Here is a 19,415-nt window from a genome sequence, read left to right on the forward strand (position 1 = left end):
TCTCCCCATAACATAAAGCCTTAATCTCTCTCACAGAATGAGCATCTGCAATACAAAGCACTTAATTGAAGTTGCTCATAGATTAACTCCAGGTGCTTGTCTGGGCACCTTAATTTTTGAACATAACTGCCCATAGCAGGGATGTTTGTCTGTTACCTTTACACAACTTTTTTATACTGGCAGGCACACATTTACTTAAGCATCAGAGAAAAGTTCTCAATTTTGAAACATGGGGAGTGATAAGTGAGCAGGGTACTCTTCTGTAAATAATATTAGAGATCAGCATTCTGAGATGTCTCCATCCACACAAAAGATGGAGAAATGTACATCTGGTGCTTCTGTTGTGCTGCCATCTGGTTTTCCTTTTGTAGTCAGCTGTCAGTCTGTTATATGTAACAGAATTTTTCTCCTGAGTTTCCAAGCAAAGTAAGTGGGGAAAAAATGTTACATACAGAGAATTTGTGTTTAAAATAGATAGATAGATAGATAGATAGATAGATAGATAGATAGATAAAGTGAACAAATCCAGTAGGTTAAATGTGTTGGGTTCTTATTCACCATGGATAAGAGCTTCTTCATCTATTACAAAAAGTGTAACCTCCATTTGAATCCTTTATAAACAGTAAACAACAACAAACTGCCCATGTTCACAACAATTAATAAAAATCATGAGATGTAGAGGGTTGCCTGTAAGGAACATTCTCATTTTCAACAAGTACTCATTCATCCAAACGGTGGTTAACTTTTGGGAAGAGCCTCAAAGCATTTTTTGTTGTGACTGCACAAACTCTTCCCCTAGTACTCTGTTCTCTGCAGCAATGCACAATAACAGTCTCAATCTCATGTTCTTTTGTGAGAGAGATCAAATGACATCAGCCTCAGTTAGCAAAAGACTGGGGGACAGAAGTGATTAGAAAAGCCATGTTAACATTAAGAAAAAAATGCCAAGTGTCTGACAGCTTTGGTAGGATGTTGAACAACTGGCCAATGAAAGCATCATTCAAAGGAATAAGGATAAAACATCACCTTCACTTCTAGGAGGTCTCAGATAACTTGAGAGCTGCAGCAATTTAATGTGCTATAATGCTATACTTGTGAAAAAACACCATAACAGGACTTCAGTTTCATGACTCTCTTTTACCACCTACTTCATCGCAACCACGTGCACACTCTTGAAAAATTAGATGGAAGGGAATTGTGGATTTGGATCTACTAAGAGCCAAGTATGGAAATGTACTATAAAGACAGATTGCTCACCCGATCTTGAGAAATGTTGTTACTCTTACTACTGAGGAAACCCAAATATTTACTAACAGCTTGAAGTTCCCAATTTCTCTCTGAAGAAGTTATCAGCAGGAAGAGAGCCATGTTTTTTAATGGCCTACATCTATTCCATAGGGAAGATGTTGGCTGACCTCAGCATAACTAAAAATCAGAGGGATTTTTTTTGTGTAGACTTGAATTAAAAAAAAACAATGCCTGCCCAGGCCCCTGGCTGTGATAGCACATTATGGAAAATGCAATAACATTCCTGCAGCCTACATCACTTGAACAGGAACTCAGCCATCCGACACCAAAAGGGACCTTTTCTGCTCCTTTGTTGGGAAAGCACTGCAAGCATTCTTCAAAGACCCCTTCAGACAGCAATCTTTATAGTACACCCAGCAAGATTCAGACTGTTTCAAATTAGCCGCAAAGCCAGAACATCTCAGGGAAAGTTCTCTTCCCTTTTACTATGGGGGAGATAATTTGGTGTTCTCCAAGGTGTCGATAAATGCATTCGCTGGCATGCTTTACTGGAGCAGTTATCACATAATCTCAGCCAGAAAGTGACACGCTGATTTACAAATTATTTATCTTTTCAAAACCTCGTGGCTCTTCTCATACGAAATAACAAGACCAGGCCAGTAAAAAAGAAAATACTGTGTTACATTACACTAAGGCTTTTCAGTGCATTAAGTTTTCAGAGAATACAGGCAGACAGTTTTAAAGGGGCTTAACTAAGGGGATTGATCTACCTGTTTTTGACTGAACCTATTTGTTTGGACCAAGGGAAGCACCCACTGTTTGGATCCATTCTCCTACATGGAATCTGTTTAATTAATTTCTGGTGCTGTTAAGAAAACAAAACAAGGCAGAACAGCACATGACAAGGTCAATCTCACTACAGAAATCAATATAGCAACATTCAAAACAGGAACCAGATCCGCCAGAGTGGCATTCAGACTGTTTAAGCTTCTGGAGATAATCCTGTATTTCCAATGAACTGCAAATACAGGCTAAACAGAGCATTTATGTCCCTTAAGACCTCAGATGGTACAAATGGCTGGCAGCTTTTAGAAGCCCTAGGAGAGGCATGAAGAGAAAATAACTTCAGTTATTTAAATAACTTTTGATTGCTTACTTCTCTTCACAGGCAGTATGAACTTGGGCTCCTTGGAGCTATGCACAGGACAAAAGCTGTGTTGGATGTCAGCAAGCAGATTCACAGAGCTCATGAAAAGCCATAGGTTACTTGAACACACTGGTGAAAGAACACCCTGGTCAGCTCCAGGTGGGCTGGTGGCTTAGGTGCACCATGCTTAGCAACATACCCAGGTGCCTGCTCACCGTCACCTCCTTTTCTTCCTCACTGCACAGTCAGTAACACTCACGGTAGTACAGCTTTTCCCAGGGTAAATGTCTGGGTGCTAGAAGCAGCAGTATTTCATTGGGCAGCAGCGAAGGTGAAGAAGTTCAGCCTCCTAAAAAAGCACTTAAAAACAACAGCCTGTGGAAGGCTCAGCTCCAAGCTGCTACATGAGGCCTTGCTCAAATCCCAGCATCTCATTTTCACCCCAAACGAAAACAGGTCTGCAAGGAGCACGGACATCACTGATACTTTCCATGGCATGTAAGTCACCCTTGGTCACCCACAGCCTCCCATCAATCACTTCTCCTTCTGCATTGATTCAGATATCGGAGAACGATAGCGGGAAGATAAAGCAGAAGGCCAAGCCTAATGCAATCTAATTATAGCGTGCTGAAACGGCTTCCAGGAACTCTGCAAGGACAGATACCCTGATCGTGCCTCGTAATGGCTGGAAGAAAAGTAAAGATAACAGCCACGTAGGTCCCGTTCCAGGAGAATAGTAAAGGTTCACACATTGTGATTACATTGGTACCAGACCAACACCAAGCAGCACCACCAGCCCAGTTCTGGAGAGCTTCCTGAGCACAGAGCCACATGTCCAGGCAGAGATGCAGGCACCAGTCTGTTAGCAGGCAGTGGGTACACAGACATGTCAGTGATCAGTTCCAAACTTGTGCCTAAGCCTGCATCCTGCACACTGCTAAATAAAACGAGGAGCAATACTGACCTTCCCCCTCAAGGGAAGCAATCATTTGCTGGCTGAATGAGAACACACATTTTTGCTCAATGTAAACCCATGCCTTCAAAAAGCAGAGTGTGTCACTGAGCAAGTTCATTGTTCTTATCTTAATTACTTAAATACTCCAGGAGAAGAGCACTATCCTGCAGTGATTTTCCAGACCGAACATGGACAGCTGTACCTTTCTACAGATCCTGATCTCTATTTTTTTTTAACACTTTTAGCAGCATCAGTCACATCAGAAGTCAGGTGTAAAGGTATTTTCACATCTCCCTTTCTACTGACTCACTCCTGATGCTGTTCTGATCAGGCTCCTATGGCTGGATGGTCATTATCCAGCCCCACTTTTGCAGCTGTTATGCCAGGTCCAAAGGGTATACATGTAATAGTTAGCAGTAAGCCGTACGAGGACACCTCCATCCCGAACCACCCTCTCGCTCACTCAGAGTGGCTTTATGGCCAGATCACGTGGACAGCACATGGCAAAGCAATTGTGATCTCTGATTTTCTCCAAATATCGATTTTCTGCTGGTCACCACAGGCGAGATGCTATTTCCTTCTTGCTCCTATTTGCATCTATCTGAAGTTTAAGAGAATCTTTAGAAATGCTGTACTAGATTTCATTTTTTTTTTATTGTTAGTGCTCTGGGCACCTGTGTAGGTATAGCTGTGACCCTTCCCCACACGTATGAACTGCACACAGCATGCTTATTTACAGTAACACAGTCACATACAAAAACAAGAGAAATTTGGCATTCCTGAGGTTCATATTTATGAAATCAAGCTTTTTGTTGGTGGTGGTAACTGGTGTTTTTTCCTAAATACTGACCCACTGGGTAGAGAACTGCTATCTACAACAGAAAAAGGGCTTTCAAACAGATACAGATCTTCCTTACAACAATCTGTTTCCAAAGGTTTGTCAGTCTACACAAAAATAGAACAACTAAGCTATGGGTGTTAATGCAGTAAGAGATCTACACAAGAACAAGATTTGTACCTCTCTCTCATCCTCCCTCCTCCATTCTAAATCACCTACTGAGGGCTGAAAGCTGGAGTCCAGATGGGGTTTTCTAAGAACAAGTAGCCCAGAGGTATGCTGGGTGGTACAGCCATGCATTACAAGATCACTGGCAAAGTCCCACAGAGAGAAAGCAGCCCTCTATCTTTTCTCTCTTCAATGAGGACCTTTCCTCTGCTGTGTCATGCAGCCTGGGATAAAACTGGGACTATTACATGTATAAATCTGAGCGGTCCCATCAGGTAAGTACAACCTGGTTATTACCAAGAAGACAGTACAGGTACTAATGAAAAACAGTTAAGAACCATAACATGGGGTCTCCATGGGGAGACAGGATGGAAAGCCCGTAAGGTACCTTACATCCAATCTGAGATGTGCTGGCTCATTGTCCTGGGATCTCTTAGTGGATCACTGCGTATGCGGTAAAATATTTAAACGCTTGCTTTGGCTTACTGTGTGTGTGAACGTGTGCTTTGTGCAGATGCCTCATCCCCAAGTCTGAACACCCTGATACAAGGAACCTCTTTGGATAAAGTCCCACATACATACATAGATTGGCAGTGGATGTTTTCAGAGGGCACTGACATCCACATGTGCAGGTTACATGGCGCTAGCACAAAGCTCGGCTTCCACTCGGAGCTCCTCAGGCAGGAACAGTGACCCCAAAACAGAAGGGAAGTTATCCAGGGGTGCTTTGATGGAAGCTCCCCACATGGTGCTCCATTTAACTTCTTCCCACTGTGCTCTCTTTGTTCGTTTCCTTCTTCTTTGTTGTGTGTCCAGAAAGACTCTGAGCTCAAAAGTGCTCTCTCTGTGTATTTATAGCAACAAGCCTGGGCCAACAAACTTCAAAGCTGCCCTTTCCAACAGCGCACATCACAAGGACAGGCCTTCCTGCCAGATAACCCCCAGCCCTCTAGTTTCCCAGCCATGGCAGTGTAGTGCAAGGAGGTCTGATCCCACAGGGTAGTACCACAGCAGGTACGAGGGAAAGGCATGGGGAGCTGGGAATGAAGCAGCTGGGAGTGGGGTGGGACTGCAGGGCTGCGATGGGAGCATCACAGGGCACACACACAGGAGAGTGGGGCTGCCATGGTGTGGAGGTCCCAATCCCTTGGAAAGAAAATCTCTGTGCTGCTTATGCAATGTGTTCTCTTCTGTTAACACAGGGACACTGCCTGATCTGTGCTGAGGCTGGGCTGATAAGGAGCCAAGCATCAGCTTTAACACACAGCCCTGGCACAGCAAAATAGACCCAAGATCTTAACATGCCCTCCTAACATTAAAGGAGACAAAACCCAAGTGTAACCCATCGCAGTGCCGCAAGGAACAGCTCTAGATAGAGTGGGCTGCATGTCCTAGTGCCTCAGTGTTTTTTTTCTCTCCACCATTATTTTTCACAGTTCCATGACTCACAGCATTATGGGGGCACAAAAGATGGCTAGCACTCAGGGCAGGAAGGGAGCTCATGTCCATGGAAAACCAGTGTTGGGGCACAAAGGGAAGGATAACCACCTGCTGGAAAGGAAAGCACTGAGACAATGAGGTGCTGTGGCAGCCTGTAACTTTTTGATTCCAATTGTCTTTTTAAATTGCATAAGAAAGCAAAGAAAAGGACAACAAACCTTTCTGCTAAGCCAGTAACTTTCTTAAATTCATTTTCCTGCTCTGCAATGGAAACAAAGGCCGCAGTCAGCATTAATGAAAAAAAAACAAAAAACAAAAGCAGAAGCTCATTAGTGATAAAACTTACATTTCCAACCAATTATTTACTGTTCCTGCTTCTAAAGAGCCTATCTATGCATTGCATAGGAACCAGCTGAAAGCACCTCCAGCAAACACCTTTAGTCAATTTGTTCAAACTCTTATCACAATGAGTAACAAGATAACACATATTATCTGCTTGGCCTTATTGTCATCTCCTCACTTGTTCCCACGTTAAAATCTTGAAAAACTACTTATCCTCACAGTTTGCCCCAGTATTTGGCAGAAGCAGTCCTTCACGGGAAGTTTCAGAAGGGCCCTGTGAGGTTGCTGCACCTGCAGCCCTCCAGAAATGAACTGCAAGCTCAGTCTGTGGAAAGTACGTTCACATTACTACTATCAGCCTGCATCCTCCTCATGATGTGTGTCTTGTACCGAGCGATGCATTCACTGTAACCCTATACACGTGGGAGTTCCTCATGCCCATCTGTGTGCTGTCTTTTAAATTTGGAAAGCACCAAGTGACACAGGGGTTTTCTTCCAGCAGAAGCTGTACCCACCAGAGCTGCACCAAAGACTGAGCGCTGAATAATGAATGAGGCACCCTGAAGGCACTATTTTTTACAAAAAAATCACAAGCCTTTCTTCATTTTTCTATCACTCCCCATAGAGCCTGCAAGACAGACCAGAAAAACCATACTACCAGGTCTGCTGTTGGGAGTATCCAAGAGGAGAATGATGGTTGAGGATAGAGCTCAGAACTGACCATTCTTCATGTTGCTGCCAACCTCAGGAGCCACTGTGCAGCTCATTTAATATTTCTGTGGCCTGCTTTTCACAGACACAAAGCTGGGGACACCCAAGCACTGCTCTGCTCCTGGAGTGCTGTGAGAGCTCGCTGGGGCTGCCACTGGCCCAACAAGCTAAAGGCATGACGGAACAGGAAAGCTGCATCTCCACTGGTTCTGAGCTCTCTCTCATTTCCCCTCACGATTCCTGAAAGCTCAACTTGATATCCAGCTGAATTTGCACTGAATCTGTCCCTCAGCACACTCCTGGTTACTCCAGTGCCCCATGCTACACAGGGAGGGGACAGGACTCATCCCAACAACCACACTGGCTGCAATAGCATTCAGCACACATGTGCTTGATCTCCTTGCCACACACAGAAAAGCTGATCTCCTGTGCAAAGAAACAAGGTTATTTCCAGAGCCTGCTGCCCCCAGTGCCAGCTGCAGGGCTAGCAAAGCCAAACAAATAGTACCCCAGAGCTGGTACAGCTTCTCATCCTTCTCTATACATGATTGCATTCACAGTCAGAATGAAGCACATGCAAGGTAGCCTGTTATCACCTGCTAGCATCTCCTGTGACAACATAATCATTAATATCACATAATTTAAGACTATTGCACACCTGTTCCCTAGCACCACCTGGAGGCAAACTGCATCATTCACTAATTCAGTAGAACTGGTGCCTGTATAACAAATGGCCCTAACTACTCTGGGTCAAAGCTTCAGGAGATTCAGGCAGTGCTGATCTGCATGCACAATGTAACATAGACTAATTCTTCAAGTTTTGTTGTGTGCTGCAAGACTGCTTAGAAAAAATATTTAAATTTGATAAAGTAATTCTGGATAAACAGCAGAATATCATGGTGTGGGTATGCCTTATATCACAAGGTTTTGCTCCCATTTCTATTTTACTGGACAGCTGACACCTTCTCCATCTGAATCCTCAAAACAGCAAATAAAAAACAAAACAAAACCCTTCTTCCTGACCTAAGGCAGAAGTACTCAGCTCTAAGGTATTTACTGCTAGTAACCTGATATGCCAATCAAGACAATATTATCTCTCCTTCTCATGCAACCCACAGAAAGGCAGACCTCTGACGAATTCAGAATAGGGCATCCTGCTGGGGTTTTCAAGCAGGTCCTAGTGGAGCTAACATAACACACACGTGGGGCCACAGACAAGTGACTTCCAGTCAGTGGAATGAAGAACAACATAACTTTATCACATTTAAAAGCCAATAACCTTGTACACGGAAGATCTCTGATGAACTTAGTATAATCATTGTAACTTGTATCTGTACAACACTGTGCTCACTTCTTTTTCCGTCTGATAGCAAAACTTCTCTTAAGGCCAAGATATGTGTTGGTTTTATTTATTATGTCATAACCAATAGTTTCAGCAACATCAGTTTCTAAGTCTATACCTGAAGAAAGTTACGAAGTTTGGGGAATACTTTCAGCGCATTCTGTGTCGTCACTTCTATAACTTCTTCAACTGGAATTCCTTTAATTTTAGCAATATATTCTGCAGCAATGTAAACATTTTTTGGTTCATTTCTCACCTGGATTAAAAAAATAAAATAAAAATCAAACAGACCAAATAACAGATCCCTCCAGATGGCATGTGCTTCATATACAGTACTTCCTGACACATCTTCAGTCACACTGTACCTATCCATGGTAGAGAAATTACAGGTATCTATTGTCCTTGAATCATTTTCCCCTTTGACCCTTTCTGGAATTTCTTTTTCTTTCCCAGCTTCAGACTGGGAAGTTACCTCTATAGCTATTTCTCTGAATTGTACATTTCAAAATTTCCACCTGGCAATCTCCTTCATCCCTTGTCAACGCCTACACTCCTCCTCTCTCCCATGCTAGCAACTAACCTCCACAAGGAGTCATTGTGGATATACAAACATAGAAAACCCCTCATCATTTACCTGTTTTTCAGGCCCCAAAGCAGGAGAGTCAGTTTCCAAGCATATACTTTCCAGAGGTAACACCTTCACAAGTTTCTGCTTCTTGAAGACAATAAAGAGAACTGCTAAATGTTTTATGCACTTAGACTTGTGGGAAAAAATGTGAGATATAAAGGTAAGTTCTGCATTTAAAAGCAATGTTCAAAGACTGATGCCACTGTCAGTATACTATCAGCAAATTCAGAATAGCAGCAAGAATACCAGGAACTGCTCAAGATGTCCCTTTAAAAAAGGATTATGCCATTTTTCGTGGCTCTAAACATCTGAAGCACTCTTACCTGAATACTGGATTTTTTATTTATCAAATGTGATTATATTGCACAGAATTAGATGTCAATGCAATTTTAATCTACTACTTTCCTGTATATACAGCATTTTAATATATTTTTTCCCCTTTCTGCTTTTACCACTCAGCTCCAGTTTGCTCTCCTTTCTGCAGCTTCCTGCCCTCATCCTCAACCATATCCATCCCTCACAACCTTCCCATTTGACTGATGCCTTTTCTTGTCGGACATTTCCTGAGCTTATTACAGAAAATGATGATGGTGCAGGATGGAAACAGACTGCTACCTGAGAAGTCAGCATAGTTTGCAGCAGCCCAGAGTAGAAACAGAAGCAGCATTTCACTGAGTCGAGGGCTGAAACTGGCCAGTGCTGCTTTGAGCATCATGCCAGACTAATCAGCATTTTTCAAAGACCTGTAACTTAGCCAATTGTAAGGAGATTTCGTTTTGAACAAAAAGTGCCATAGCACTGAGACAGAAACTAGTCCTTTTCCATACATCATCTCCCTACTCTAAAACATTATTGTATCAAAAGTTTCCACACAAAAGTTCATCAGAACACAATAAAATGAGAGAAAAAAACCGCTCATTTTCTTAATGCTTGCTTCTCAGGAATTGTATAGCTGTTAGCTTATTTGTTTTAGCCAAAATTTCTCCCCCAAATGTCCAGCTATGGCAGAAGTCCCAGAGAGAAACACAGCCAAAGTAAAAAGGCAAATTTAACTGAAAGCAGGATCTTCTATCAAAAAGCATCAAATGATTATAATCATATGTCTGTGATTGTCTTTTACACTATACAGACTTAATGAAAAACAACCAAACAACCAAGCATTCCTTTGAGCTGCACAGTTAAAATGTAACGTTTGCCAACACGTTAAGCTGCCAACTATCACCTGTAGCCCCCAAGCACTGAGCAGGAGTGATCCCCTTCAAACATTACCTGATCACTCCTTATAATGGAAGGAGGAATGGAGAAGAAGTATCCAGCTTTCACCCCTTCCATGGCTACAGATGGCTTCCCATCAAATGCATGAAGCAACACCTTTGAAGCACCTTGGAGAAAAGAAACAAATCAATTTATTAGCAGTGTTTACAGCATGTTCATAATGTCAGCTTCAAACTGGACCTCAACCCCACCAAAGAGTGAATACAGAATCTCTGCACTGCTCTTCACAAGTTTCTTGGGCACAAAATGATAGGAAAGCATTACAAAACTGAAGAAACTATTCTATGAAATTCTGTTGGCAAAAAATAAGAAGGGAAAAAATGCATTAGAAACATACCTTGCTCCTTTAAGAGATTAATGGTTGGTCTTCCAGCTGAGCGGGAGTGAACATTTCTGCAAAGGAAAGAGAGAGAGCCCTGACATTAGGAAATTAAGCAACAGTATCTATATTTATTTTTCAGTAAACATAAATCACAGAATCATAGCAGTTGGAAGGGACACCTGTAGGTCATCTAGTCCAGTTCCCTGCTAAAGCAGGCTCTCTAGAGTAGGCTGCAATGAACCAACAGCATGTTGGGAAGAAAACAATCTGTGTTAGCACTTTTACCAGGAAAAAAGTCTAGAGATGTGTATTTAAATCATTTTAGCCACAGTGAATATTTAGCAACAACACTGTGAGGACAGGCTAGAGAACTCCACTGTATTCATGGGCAAAATTTAGTAATTACATCTCAAGCTGGAGACGATCAGGACACTAATACCAGTTTAAGCCATGTAAGTTCGGGAGGCTCTTGGTAATTATAAATCCTGGCAACTATTCCAGATCTCAGTAACCTCTGTAAAAACTCTCCTATTAGTAAAACTTACAAAGGCAAATCCAGTTTTCTTGCTAACTCAACCTGCTTGATCAGAACCTGTCTTTGTTCTTCCTTCTGTTCATCCGTGCTGGCAAATCTGGGAGTGAAATCTAATCCAACCTATGGTACAAGAACAAAAGTGAGAAATCGTACAGGTCTAATGCTTGACTAAATCACAATAGCATAGAGAGAAAAAGAAAAAAAAAAAAGTTTCAAACTTGTAAGGTATTCCAAAACATATTTATGAAAGATGGCAATTAAAAAGGCTGTAGCCACACTGTAGCTTAATTTAGAAAGGTATTCATTCTCAAGATAAGACTTTCAATTATGAAAGAATTTGAGGGCAGCGACTGTATTTAGCATTTTAATCTGTAAGCAGTTTTCTGAGTTTTTATATACTATTAAATATTATTTCAGATAAAATCTCAAAGCTGGATCTCCAACCTAAGTTGAATTCCAGACTTGAACCTGTAACTTAGTCCTATCTCTAGCAAAAAATTACCCATTAATTTTATAGGGTTTTTTTTATCTAAATACATTCAAGCAGAATTTAAACTTCGTCAAAGAAGCCAAATTCACTGTTATACAAACCGAAAACCTGGTTAAAGTACAGGAACAAAACAGAATTACAGAACATCCTGAGTTGGAAGAGACCCATAAGGATCATTGAGTTCAACTCCTGGCTCCACACATGACAAGTTTAGCCAAGTTCTCTCAACAATTGCCTTTCCTCCAGCAAGTGCAGAACCAGCCACACACCCCTCTGCTACCAACATACCAAAGGGACAGACTCTACCCTAAAGTTCTCAAGCTTCTGTTTGTTTATAAGGGAATATAATATAATAGACATTGTATGAATAGAGACAGACAAGGGATCACAAGAAAAAGGGACTTATGTAAATCACCAAGGCATACTGAAACAGTTAGGTTGGCCTAACTGTGTTGCAGAAGGGAGGAAGGACCTGAACAAGGGTAACCATTTCCTAATAACAACATAATGAAGGAAAACAGGGATTTGGGCAAATCTACAAAGGAGAGCACATTAAGAGAATTACAAATTAGATGTGGGTTTTTTTCAAACCACCAGCAATATTTATCACATATACAAAGCCAAGCATTCACTAAGTTTTTGTAACTCTGGTGGCAGATGCTGCCAAAGCCATATACATTTGAACCCATTTTGGAATTCTACTTACTTCTCCAATTGCCACCAACTTATCTTTGTAGAGTTCTATAAGTGGCAATGCTGCATCCAGATCCTGCAAGAACAAAAGCAATCCTCACTGACCTTATGAGGTGGAAGCTTTATAAATGCAGAGTTGTGATTAGTTTGGATTTCCTGGCCACAGGGGCACACTGCTGGCTCACGGCCAACCAAGACCCCCAGATTTATTTGCAGAACTGCTTTCCAGCAGGTCAGCCCCTAACCTGTACTTATGCATACAGTTATTCCCCCATAGGCGCAGGACCCTACACTTGCACTTGTTGAACCTCATCAGGTTCCCCTCTACCCTACTCTCTAGCATGCCCAGGTCTTGCTGAGCGGCAGCACAGCCTTCTGCTGTGTCTGCCACTTCTCCCAACTTTGTACCATCAGCCCTTCCCTTTACTCCTCTTAAATTTTGTACCTTAAACTTGCTATTACTGGAAGTTGAGCCATCAGTGGTATTTCAAAGACCTGCAGGATTTTCCTGCTTTACTCAAAGACCCCTCCTTTCGAGGTGAACTTTCCATAGGACCAGAAGTAGTAACAAAGCCCATAGTCTGGTCATGTTACGTGGCTGCAGACAGTTCTCCAAGCTCCCCAGACTAAGAGCACAAACTGGTATTCTCCCAGTCCCACGCTAACAAAGGGCCATCTGCAAACAAGATGCATTCTGCTCACTGTAAGCAAACTGTTCACTTGGGATTTTTTAGAACTGCTTTCCATCAGCATCACTACTGAGGCCAGATGGCTCTCAGTGCTGCTGAAGTCACACAGGCAGATGCTATGCTAGAGGCCCTGGGGTTTGGTCTGCTGCATCCTCCACTTCACAGAAACACAACTAACTGAAATCAGGCAGACCAGAACAGCTCCCTGCATCTCCAGCACAGCCATAGCATAGAATCACAGAACTGTTTGAGTTGGAAGGGACTCTCAAAGGTCATCCTGTCCTTCCTTATATCCAATCTCAATACAAAACTCCTCTCTTAGTTTAAAACCAAGCCCCCCTGTCCTAACACAACAGACCCTAAGAAAGATTCTGTATCCTTCTTTCTTACAGCTGCCCTCTAGATACTGAAAAGCCGCTCTCAAGTCTCCCTGGAGCCTTCTTTTCTCTGTTCTGAACGGCCCCAGCTCTCTCAGCCTGTTCTTGTATGAGAGCTATTACATTCCTTGGATCATTTTTGTGGTCCTCCTCTGGATGCACTCCAACAGGTCCATGTCTCTCCTGTACTGAGGACTCTACATGTGGACACAGTGCTCCAGGTGAGGTCTCACCAGCCAGAGCAGAGGGGCAGGATCACCTCCCTCACACTGCTGGCTGTGCTTCTTTTGGTGCAGCCCAGGATCCGGTTGGCTATCTGGGCTGGGAGGGCACCCTGCTGACTCTTGTCCAGCTTGCCATCCACCGGTGCCCCCAGGTCCTTTTTGACACAGCTGTGCTCCACTCTTACAGCCCCCAGCTTGTACTGACAGCGGGGGTTGCCACGACCCAGGTGCAAGACCTTACAACTTGGATTTGTTAAACCTCATGAGGTTGTCCCGTGCCCTCTGCTCAGCCTGTCCAGGTCTCTGTACGGCACCCCGTCCCTCAGACACGTCCACACAGCAGCACATCACAGCTGCACCAGGCTACCCGCCACTAATTTACCTTCAAAGTAACGCTGCGTTGCTCTTCAGGAGAAACCTCCTGCACGGGGTGAACGCCCAGACACGGCAGCACGAACCCTGGGAACCTAGAACAGAGCGCAGCCCAAGCCAGCCTGACGTGGAACCGAAGGCCGACCGAGCAGCGAGGCGGGCAGCACGGCCACAGCCCCGCCCGGACGCGGACGCCAGGCCGTCGGCTCGCACCTGTCGGACAGCTCCAGCACGCCGCGGAACTCCCCCGCCTGCTCGGTCACCGTCACCAGCGCCGCCACCGCCGCCTGTCACGGCCACAAACAGCGCTGAAGGCCGCGCCGCGCGCCGCACCTGCGGGGCCGCGGGCCGCGCCTCACCTGCCGGGCCGCCCGCACCACGGCCGCCACGTCCTGCAAGACACACGCAGCGCCTCAGCGCCGGGCCGCGCCGCTCCGCTCCCCGCCCGCCTGCCCGCCTGCCCGCCCCGCGGCGCCTCACCGGCTGGAAGCAGGGCGCGGAGAGGTGGCAGTGACAGTCCACCGGCCCCGCCGCCATGCCGACGCCCCGCGCCCGGCCGCGGCCTCGAGAGGGAAGGGGCGGGGGAGCGGCGGGTTGTGCTTCCGGGCCGGCATTTTCGGTTCGGAGGAGGCGGGAAATGGCGGCCGGGCCGCCCGAGCGGCGGGACGCGCGGGTGCGTTGCTGCTCGCGGCGCGGCCTGGACGAGGTGGTGGGGCTGTGCGCGCCCTTCCTGCGGGACCTGGCGCGGGGGCAGCCGGGCGGCGCCGCAGCCGAGGATGACGCGATCTGGGTACGGCACCGGGACCCCGCGGCGCGGCTGGGGCTGGCCGCTACGGCTCGGTAGAGCGGCGTTGCCCGGGGTGCTGGGGCGGGGCTGTCGCTCAAGTACGGTACGCGGTGTCCCGAGCAGAGCAAAGAAGCTGGTGAAGGGCCAGAAAACAGGAGCTGGGGAGTGGCTGAGGAAACTGGGGCCGTTTGGTCTGGAGGAAGTTTTAGTCTGGAGGAGGGGAGACTGAAGGGAGACCTCAGTGCTCTACAGTTGCCTGAAAGGAGGCTGCAGCGAGGAGGGAGCCGGTGACACCGCGAGTGAGTATAGAATCACTCAGATTGGAAAAGACCTTAAATATCATCGTGTTCAAGGTGATAAGTGATAGTATGTTAGGAAACAGCCTCAAACTGTGCTGAGGAGGTTTAGATTGGATGTCGGGAAGAATTTATTCATAGGAAGAGCTGTCACGCATTGGAACGGGCCTTCAGGGAAGTGTTGGAGTCCCCCTCCCTGGAGATATTTAAGAAACACGTGGACGTGGCACTGAGGGATGTGGCGTAGTGCTGGACTTGGTTGGCAGTGCCAGGTTGATGGTTGGAGCTTCACAATCTTAAGGATTCCATGATTCTTGCCTGCCAAGCCAGGCAGTCATACAGGAAGGGTCCTATGTGCTGATGTTGCACATGTGTGTCTAAAGCATAACTTTTCCAGCCTATGCATCTCTTGCAGAACTTTGAGGCAGCAGTGAGAGAGAATGTTACCATCAATGGGCAGCCCTGGGCAGAGACATCAGCCGACTCTGAACCAAACAGTATGTATGGTCTTTCATATGGTCTGTCTTTCATTTTTCATGTGTTTATATATTTGGGGTTTTTTTAGATGTGGTATTTTTTTAATTGGGCACTTCTTCCTCTAGTAGCTGTGTGAACAATGACACTCATGAAGCAGGTGAGGTGGAACTCAAGCTTGGCTGCGTCTGTATAAAAAACTGAAGTACTGCATGGCAGGAACATGGTTCTTGCAGAGCACTGTAAGGGAAAAGCAACTAAAAGGTATAGCAACAAGTATCTGTGACAAAACAAAAGGGAAGACAGTTTTATTAGAAGGAGCACTGTTCTGGTTGATGCCTACAGCAAGGTGCTTACAGATAGGCACAATTTTAGCTATCACTATTATGGCACCTAAATAACTTGAAAGGATCTGTTCTTTACTAGAGAAAAGTAGTTTAGAAACACCCACAACATCTGATATTGACATGGGAAAAAACTAAGGTTTAACTAATTTTAATGGCAGCTGTCTTGCTAGAAAGTCTGCAGAAAGCTTTTAGAAAGTTGCTACTCCAAAACATAATTTTTAATTCAGGTTGGGAAAGTGCATGTTCCACTTCAGTAATTTTTCTCATAGGAGTAAAGAGAGTATACAAAATCTGATGGACTAGGGCCTGCTGATCTATTTTTAAAGCTAGAATGAAGCAGTAAGATGGATCCAAGTGTGGAGGCTTCAGCTCTACTCTGGGCAGTTACTGGTTGATTGTTCAGATGGTGAAATTCTCCTCCTTGTGGCTACTGGAATTTCCTTTACTGCACCATATCTGTTACCTCTAGTCCTTAAGCTGCACACCTTTGAGAAGAGCCTGCCTCCATCCTCTCTAGAACCACCCTTTAACTAGACAAGGATAACAGATCTCCTGTATCTTTCTTTATGTTGAACAAGTTTCTGCATGCTTCTCATACATCATGTACTCCAGATGCCAAGCCTCTTGGTGTTCTGCCGTTATCCAAGCAAAGGTGGAATAGTCTACGTAGGTGGAAATGCTGGCTGGATCATTGAGCTCAGAGGGTTACACTCAATGGCTTGTTCTTTTACCTTGATTACAGGCAGAGATCCTTCTGGGACCTGGGAGGTTTAAAGACTTTTTCTGTGATGTGAAGGAGAAGGCAGAAGGGGCCTTTATCCAATTTGTAGGTGGCATCAACTAGAGTGGGATACACTGAATGAGTCCTGTCCCTGAGGATATTCAGGGAAATATAAACAGGGTGGAGAAATGCATCTGTGGGAATCTCATGAAACTCGACAAGGACAAACAGCAAAACCCAAAACTTGGGAAGAGGTAACATCCTGTGGTGGTACAGGATGAAAAGTACCTAGGGGGTCCAGGTGAGCAAACAGTGAACCACTGTAGCATACTTTTTCAACAGAAGTCTGGTCAGCAGGTCCAGATAAATGATTATTTGGAACCACAAAATTGTTTGGGTCAGAAGGGACTTAAGACTCTCTAGTTCCAACTTTCCTGGCCTGGGCCCAGATACCTCCCCCTAGACCTCACTCTGAGCAGGAGGCTTGAGTCAGAAGAGACCTGAGAACCCTTGCAGGCTGAGTGATTTTGTATGGGTGACACTGACCAACAGCTCATCTCTACCAAGAGATCAAATAGTATGTCTGTTGCTACCATTTAATATGCAAAGTGCTTATTATTGCTACATAATCATATATTTAGAGGTAGTATATACAGTATAATTATTGCCTTTTTAATAATAACAGGGGAGACTCTTGGTAATCTGGTGTCCAAAGACAATTTGTGCACAAAATGTTTGCTTGCCTATGTTAGTGATAGATTTTTCTTTGCCTGCAACTTGATTTTTGCAGTTCTGTGAAGCCAAAAACACAGATATATTGAGTTGGCAATGTAGTAATGGCACCCTGGTTTTTGTCTGGAAGCTTCTGCAGCTGTAGATGGAGATCTAGAATGCCAAAGCTCACATACTCTTTTTAATGGCAAGTCTAAAAAAATAAAGAATCCCACCAACTCTCAAAACTTGTTTTTAACTTTCTGAGGTTAATCATCACCTGATTCTGCACTGCTTGACCAAGAGAGGGTGCTCAAAATCCACTTGTTTCCACTAGATTGACAATAATGCATGGCTTGCAAATTGTGTTCAACATTACTGGAAACTGTGAATGTAAATTCTAAGAAAATTTCAAAATTAAATGTAAAAATTATAAAGAAAGACCACTGTTGGTCTTTCTTTATAATTTTTTAAGTTTTAAGCCTTCACTGATGGAAAAAAAAATATAGATGTGCAAATGAAAGAATATAGAATTATGCACTCTCAGTTATGCAAGATTAGAGTATAACATTGCGCTGTTAATTCTGTTTTCTTCCATAACTCATAATTTTTATGGTCTGTAATGATGGCTTGCGACATCAGGAAAGTGCAGGCATTCATTTCTCCAATTGCTGAAAGCACTTATAAAACAGTGTATTAAGCTTTAAAAATGTCAAGTTTAACTGCAGTCTTGGAGAAGCTGAGTCTTGTAGTACAGTAACAGAAGTCAAAATATTTCAGTCATGTTCTACACATTTAACTTAATCTTAATTGGAAAAGAAGGCTGTGAAATTGGCTCCTATGAGATGCAGTGTCTTTGGCATCAGAGTTTGAAAGCAGACTTAATTTTGCTTTTCTGCCTCCTCATGAGGTGCATACAGAGTATTTCTGGGAACAAGGTTTCTTTAAGGTGGTGGTACATGTTATCAAAAATGTATGGATTGATTTAATGATTAAAATGTATGTCTGTGTTCTATATGATACAAAGTCAGTTAGCCTTCAGATTACTGCTTGGACAGCTGCATCTTGTTCAGTGCTCATAAATTACACAAAATTAAACAGATCAAATAACTTTTCTTGCAACAGTTTGCATTGTTTCCTTCAATTGAAAAACAAGTTAGCTGAAAGGTAACCACTTCTTTGTGAGTCTTTTGTCTTGGATTCCGAATGCTTAGAGCACTGGCGATTTTTTTTCCCACTAGGAGATCCAGGACAGATGTATTTATCTTCACTGAGAATCATAGAATTGTTCAGGTCTCAAGGAAAAGAAACATTGTAGGTAGGAGTATCATTACAATAACTTTGTTGCATGCTTGCCATGCTTAGGTGCCAACATCAAAATTCTTGAAGATCAGCTTGATGAACTGATAGTAGAGACAGCAACCAAACGTAAGCAGTGGCCTAAGAAGATACTGGTGCATGCTATCCAGACCATGAAAGCAGAGCAAGAGATGTTGGTGAGTAACACAGATGTTCAGAAAAGCTTTGCTTATAGTTGCTGATGTGTGTAATTTGAAGGAACAAATCATCAAATGGTGACCTTTAAATTTCTTCCCACAGTTGCATTTGATTTTCTCATATAATGAAATTTTTTCCTTGCGTGAATTTGCATTAGCTTGTTCTCCAGTAAAATAAGGGTTATTACAAGCTGCTGTGACTACAAATGAATTGGGCCTGTGTTACAGTTAAGCAAATTACTGAGGCACATTTTTTCCCACATGATGATTTGTGCTTTACGAGTCAGTTTCACCCCTATTTATCTTGTAAAATTCAGGTTTCTAAAGTTCTTATCTGAAGGCTGGTTGAAGTACTAAGTGTTACAATACATGCAGGCATATATATTACTACATGTAGTATTTGGCTTTTATTTAAAAGATGTCTAAGTTTTTCCCAAGTACTTCTGTTGAGCCAATAACTACACTGAGTACTTTCAGTAAGGAAAGAAAAAAGGTAGTGTGGATTATGAATAGGTTCATCAATTTCATTTTTTTTTGACACTGAATGTAAAGTAATCATTGGCATTAGGCAGCCCAGTCATGTTCCTAGTTGCTAAGTTTCTTTTCTGCAGTTACATTAGGACTCCTTTTTGCTTACTTGCAGGTTAACTAGACATCAGTTTTCTTTCTCTTACTTTGCTACCCTAAAGAGCTGTGAACTTCTACCCATCTCCTGAAGTATGTTTTTTAAGTGTCCAACTTTTGAATACATTCTTAAACCATCTTGGTTTTCTGGCAGGTTAATGGC

At 43.6% G+C, this 19,415-nt stretch overlaps 2 protein-coding genes across 8 annotated transcripts in view; one reads left to right on the forward strand and one right to left on the reverse strand.

Moving 5' to 3' along the window:
- TATDN3 (TatD DNase domain containing 3) lies at positions 1-14,366 on the reverse strand. 5 transcript variants are annotated; one of them, XM_090135064.1, is made up of 11 exons: positions 14,277-14,366; positions 14,156-14,188; positions 14,010-14,083; positions 13,807-13,891; positions 12,148-12,210; positions 10,962-11,071; positions 10,432-10,487; positions 10,089-10,201; positions 8,826-8,906; positions 6,015-6,057; positions 1-5,904 (listed from the first exon to the last, which is right to left on the reverse strand). In XM_090135064.1, exons 1-10 carry the CDS (start codon positions 14,331-14,333, stop codon positions 6,022-6,024), a joined length of 708 nt encoding a protein of 235 aa, XP_089991190.1. In that variant the 5' UTR covers positions 14,334-14,366; the 3' UTR covers positions 1-5,904; positions 6,015-6,021. The 5 variants fall into 5 exon arrangements, with proteins under 5 accessions (XP_089991190.1, XP_031451438.2, XP_031451428.2 ...); XM_031595578.2 differs by having other exon boundaries at positions 1-6,057; XM_031595568.2 differs by lacking the exons at positions 1-5,904; positions 6,015-6,057 and adding an exon at positions 8,079-8,447 and having other exon boundaries at positions 8,826-8,903.
- The window catches only part of NSL1 (NSL1 component of MIS12 kinetochore complex), a 13,883-nt gene continuing 8,799 nt past the window's right edge, over positions 14,332-19,415 (forward strand). For 2 of the 3 annotated variants that reach the window (XM_031595532.2, XM_031595542.2), the window contains exons 1-3: positions 14,332-14,586; positions 15,295-15,376; positions 18,498-18,628. In XM_031595532.2, the coding sequence (XP_031451392.1) occupies positions 14,332-14,586; positions 15,295-15,376; positions 18,498-18,628 (468 nt within the window). The remainder of the gene's footprint in view (positions 14,587-15,294; positions 15,377-18,497; positions 18,629-19,415) is intronic. The other variant, XM_031595552.2, reaches the window with a different exon arrangement.

The sequence above is a fragment of the Phasianus colchicus genome, chromosome 2 (genome assembly GCF_987193195.1).
Source record: "Phasianus colchicus chromosome 2, bPhaCol1.hap1.1, whole genome shotgun sequence".
Classification (NCBI taxonomy): domain Eukaryota; kingdom Metazoa; phylum Chordata; class Aves; order Galliformes; family Phasianidae; genus Phasianus; species Phasianus colchicus.